General features: G+C 40.2%; 1 protein-coding gene across 1 annotated transcript; it reads right to left on the minus strand.

The window, feature by feature from the left end:
- Nucleotides 1-6: 6 nt before the first annotated feature.
- On the minus strand, nucleotides 7-960 carry LOC112139305 (aerolysin-like protein). Its single transcript, XM_024262051.1, has 3 exons — nucleotides 937-960; nucleotides 656-740; nucleotides 7-522 (listed from the first exon to the last, which is right to left on the minus strand). The coding sequence occupies exon 3, from the start codon at nucleotides 496-498 to the stop codon at nucleotides 58-60; it is 441 nt and encodes a 146-aa protein (XP_024117819.1). The 5' UTR covers nucleotides 499-522; nucleotides 656-740; nucleotides 937-960; the 3' UTR covers nucleotides 7-57.
- Nucleotides 961-5,654: the final 4,694 nt, after the last annotated feature.

A 5,654-nucleotide genomic window follows, 5' to 3' on the forward strand; every position in this document is an offset into this window, starting at 1 on the left:
TCATGAAGAAGCTGAACCCAGAGGGTTTTTATCAACTAGCCCTCTGCAACGAGTTTCCTAAGTATTTTTGATGAACATGAACCCAAATGCATCAATTTCAGATCCTGCTCTCCCCAGAACTCCAAAACAATTTCCAGATCCAACATCTACTTCTGTTGGTGCCGGTTGAGGCTTCCCACCAGTTGGGAAAACCTGAAACGGTCGGCCATTCGTGGTTTTCAATCTAATTCCCCCCAGATGATCTCCAGCATTGTTGGACCAAAGAGTGAGTGAGGAAAAGTATTCGTCTTTATCAAAAGAAAAAGACGAATGTTCATTATGGGTTTGGCCAAATGTCTTCCCAGACCCGTCATTCATGGTGATCTTTATACAACCCACTTGATGCTCTCCGACCCACACATCCAGCTGTTTCAGCACTGATCCAGTTTGTCCAGGCCAGTAAATAAATGGGGTTCCTCCATTTCCACCAACAACGGCGATTGGTGCTGTCGCAGACATGTTGTTGATGACTGGAAGCTAAAACTAAAATAGAAAAAAAATCACCTTTTTAGAAAGACAGTTGAAAATATGAACAGCAGATGTTCTGCTTTGTTCATTGTAACTTACAAAGACACAGCAGTCATTGACTTTTGAGAACCTCAGAAATGTGACAAACCTGAGCTTGTTGCTGAAGGAGGAAAAGTCTTTTAAACTTGAGAGAGAAGTTGTTTCCTCTGAAGACGGTCTGGAGCCGGACGAGACTGGAAAATAGTTCAGAATCAAACTAGGAACATCAAATACACCAAAGTCTGAACATTTTCCTGTGAAACAAACACAGAGAACTTTCCAAAGATCTGGGAGTGCTAAAACAGGACAAAGACCTTCACCTCGTTTGAAATAAACATTTGTTGAAAAAAGTCAAATAAATGAAACTATAATATCAAGAAAAAAACTCACTGGAGAGGTGAAAGCAGCTGGAGCTGAAATCCTGCTGACTGAGACCGTCTCAGTCCTTAAATACAGACCAAATGTGGGCGGGGTTTAGATCAAACTTTGTTCTACTGAGGAACGCCTTATTCCCATAGGAACCAAGAATGCGTTTTATTATTTTTAATAGATTTGAACATGTAAGGCTTCAAATTTAGAGGAAGTTTTACCAACACATGCCTCAATACAGAAATGAACACACACACTGCAGACCACATGGAAAGACAGGGACACACATAAACACAGACGTACAAAAACCAAGATACACCAAGAAAAAACAAAGACAAAAAAACCTGAATATTATAAAATCCCCACAATCTCATAAACTATGATTTGCAGTACTATGAAAACAAAGACATAAGAAGCTGGAGTTGCTCTACCAAACACTTCTGTGGATCAAACTGGATATAATCTTGCACAGGTCCTACACCTGATTTTACACCAGGTCAGCTTCATCTAAAAACATGAAAAAGCAGAGGCTCCAGCCATCACTCTGAGCAATCCTGACTAATGATAAAATGGCGTATACATGTGTACATTTCCTCAATGGTCTGAATCCCTTTACAGTCCCATTCACAGCAGCTTCACTGCCGAACAGTCTTACTAACCTTCCACCAAAGACAACCTGAGGTTCAGTGTCTTGCCCAAGAACATTTCGACACATAGGCGGGCATCAAGCCCCCAATCTTCTGATCAAGAGTCAACAGCTCTACCACTGCACCACAGCTGCCTCTGAAAAAGAAAAAAGAATATTGTCTTTCTGATATAACCATTGACCATTTAATCTTGTGAGTCTCTACAACCTGCTGTATATATATACATACATAAAAATATATATGTAAAACCACAAGGCCAAAAGCATGATATGTGAGATTCTGGAGCATCAAAGCACATGACGTGTGATAAAAAACTTTCTTCAAGACTACCAGCATTCCTCAGAAACACAGTCTGTGAACTTGGTGTTTGAAGCCCGAGGACATGGCAATGTCAAAATGAGAATGACATTCAAAGTCAGTGTTGAATGTATATGTTTTTATCAATCTAAAAGACTTTTACTATTTTTCTTCTTGTTAACCTGCATGTTGAAGGTTGTGCTGGGATTTTTTCTTTGCTTCCTTTCTTCATACCATCTGGAGGAAGCAGAAATGTGGGAACTGAAAGGACTGTCTCAGACTGTTTTCCCATGTCTGCAAAAAGGTGTCATTTTGATCTAATCTTAAAATTTAAGTCTTTTCTGTAAGCTAGGAAACCAAAATTCTAATAAATGAAGAGTCTTTGCAAACATGCAGCAGATTTGGTGATAGCATCAAATCGACTCTGGTCTCCTTGCGAGAAAATCTCACTCTGGCTCATGTCTGCTTTACTTTTACTAAAAGTATTTGTCTTTGCAGAAATTACTCTAACAGTCAGCCAAGTGAAAAATGCCATCATGTTTGATGTTCTATATGTTCCCAAACTTTCTGGAAATCTTTATTCAGTGGAGCAGCAACAAAGAAAGGAAATGCCGTACAGTTCAAAACATCACGTTGCTATAGAGGTGGTGAAGATGGAACTCTACAAGGAATAGGAACACAAAGATCTGACGATTTGGACCAGCTGGATGTGGAAGGAGCTTCACCTGCACAGCATGCTGCAACAGGTGCATCAGTCGCAGCTCGCCTTTGGCACCAGCACCGCGGTCACACCACTAAGCTGAAAGAACTGAAAGATGTAGTGAAGGGAGTTGACTACTCTGCAGAAAAAGAACCTTCTTTCTGTGAGGGCTGTGTAGAGGGTAAGTTGTCAAGAAAACGACACATAGCCATACAAAACCATACAAGTCAGTGGGAATAATTTCCTAGTGATGTCCGTGGACCCATGCAGACTTAATCTATTGGAGGAAGAAAGTTACTTTGTAACTTAGGTTGTGCTGTTGGAGCTGACGGTTCCTTGGGAAGATCGAATAGTGGAGGCTCATAAGCAAAAGAAAGGCCAAAAATCTTGATCTGGTGAAAGAATGCAGAGAGGCTGGATGGAAGCCAATGGAAGTAAGCTGCAGGGGGTTCTCAGGACAGTCCATGCATCGAGCATTCAGGCTCCTTGGCACCAGAGGATTGCTGGAAAGAAGGGGAAGAAACATCAGGGAGGCAGCTGAAAAAGCCTTTAGATGGTTCTGGATCAAGAGAGGAGTGTTTTACTTCTTTGCTTGGACACAAACCGGGGCCTGATCAACTTCGGTTGGGTCACCCTGGAGAGGGTGTCTGAAGATCAAAGACCTAAAACTCCCAATGACCCTGGGTTCTTCACTGACAAAGTGTCCAAGCTGCACCAATTAGATGTATTCTCACCAATATAGACGACTAGTCTCGATGCTGTAAAGCAGGGGTCTCCAACTAATTTGGCGAGANTCACCTGCATTGAACAGTTTTGAGGTAAAAATAAAATTTAAAAGTAGAAAAAAAATTTTATAATGTGGACTACTCCTGAGCGGGATTCGAACTCATGACCTGCTGAATGTGAGTCCGCAGCCATTACCACTTGACCGTCTAGTTAAAGCAGGGGTCTCCAACTAATTTGGCGAGAGGTCCAGTAACTCTGTCAGCTTGGTAGACCGGGGTCCGAACATGCAAAAACATTCAGTCAATATTTCAATTTTCTGTCCTTTTATTTCATTACAATGTGTAGTTAAATTTGCAAATAACTCTTTTAGTTTATTGTCTCAACAAGTATTAATCTCATTCCTTTTTGTACAAAAATTCATACATGTACATGCATTGTAAAGTAAAAAAAGATGCACATAAACTTGCTTCCTTATAGTGCAACATGTGTGCTCTTTCCCAAACTGTAACATTCTGCTGCCTGTCACTTAAAGTGCAACAGGTAACATGAATGTACCTCAAAAAGCATTCATAATTAATCCCTCAAAAGTTAATTTTCTGTTTTGCAACCTTAAAAGTAGGTTGTAAATAATGCTACATCTTAAACATTAAAGTAATAACTTTCATAAGTGCAAAAAACATTATAAACATAAATGTAAACTATAAAACAGACTTAAGAGACGTAGATGGTACTTTGAATGGCAGTGTTAAGCTGGAACTGTATGGAGCTAAATTTGGGCCAATAATATTTGAAACCCAAATAAAGTAAATGTAAAAAAATATTGGTGATTGGCCAAAAAAAAGAGCAAAATGTCCAAAACTTCTTTCTTTTCTAAACTTAATTATTTTGAGCTTCAAATGTTCTGTTTTTTAGGTTTCAAAAGTTAAAATTTCAGTTTGAAAACTTTTGGCCCCGTTGTGGTGCACTGGGGCGGGGCTAACACGAAGGACCAATCAAAATTGATGAGGGTGATAACTTCAGCCCTGGTGCCTGGTATGCAACAAGACATAATAAGGCTGTATAAGATAGGCTTAATAAAGGCGACCCACCACATAGCTATTTTATCCAAGTATAAGGGCGTTTTCTACGCCAGTATTTAACTCAATAAGACGGCGCTTTGAACGGGCTAGAACAGTCAGACTGTCATAGCACAGACTAAAAAGCCATTTTCTAATCGTAATTATCACAGTTCTCAGAGTCACTGAACACATCGGAACTGAAGTTACCACCCTCATCGATTTTGATTGGTCCTTCATGTTAGCCACGCCCCAACGTGCCATGATGGGGCCAAAAATTCTGAAACTGACATTTTCAGATTCGAAAAAAGAGATGATACTAAAAAATAAAGGTTTGAAATTGAAATTTTGAGTTTTGAAGCCTAAAAAAAAAAACAAAATTTGAAGCTGAAATTAATTAAGTTTATTTTAAAAACATTGCATTTTACATTTTTTTTGGGCCAAACACCAACATTTTTTTCAAAATGTTTTATTTTGGTTTCAAATATTTATGGCAAATCTAAGGCCCAATCCGAATTCTTCCCTTCTCCCCTCCCCTACATTTAGCCTTCCAAACGGAGACTCATGGAAAAATAGTGTCTCTGAATTCAGACGTCACTTCCGTTCGATGATGTCACCAGTATTCGCCCGTCAGCTGTAGCGCGGAGCTTCCAGTGCTCTAATTTATATTACAACAGCAGTTTTATAACTTTAAAAAGGTCATGGTAGAGCAAAAAGTCATTACCTACATTTAAATGTAGACGTCTGTGCTTCAGAGCGCAAAGAAAAACACAGCGTGACGCAAAACACCTGCACAGGACACCGCAACGGACAAACACTTGGAGTTTTGCGTCGCTTTGTTGCTTGTTTAGAACACGTGAAAACATTCCCGAAAAGCAAAGACCTGAATTACCCGCAACTGGAAGATACCAAGTGGCTCGAAAAACTGCACTTTTTGGTGGATATGACAAGCCATCTAAACAAGCTGAATGAAAGTCTCCAGGGGCGGGGAAACACTGCGCTGCAAATGCTGGAAGCTGTTTTGTCATTCGAGCGTAAGCTGACTGTCTTTGCTAAAGATGTCCATCGAGGAACGCTCCTCCACTTCCCCTCCCTGCGAGAATTCAAAGAAGCCCATCACGATCACACACTCAACGGTGATTATTTACAAGGTGCGATTGTTGATATGCAAACTGCGTTTCGGAGCAGGTTTTGCGAGTTCCGAAAGGAAAGAATGACACTGTCTTTCCCTGTCACACCCCTGGAGATTAACCCATCTTTGTTGAGCAGATTTCCAGGAGTAAATCAAGCAGACCTTGAAATGGAAATGGCTGA

This window comes from Oryzias melastigma, unplaced genomic scaffold, assembly GCF_002922805.2.
Source record: "Oryzias melastigma strain HK-1 unplaced genomic scaffold, ASM292280v2 sc00546, whole genome shotgun sequence".
Lineage (NCBI taxonomy): Eukaryota > Metazoa > Chordata > Actinopteri > Beloniformes > Adrianichthyidae > Oryzias > Oryzias melastigma.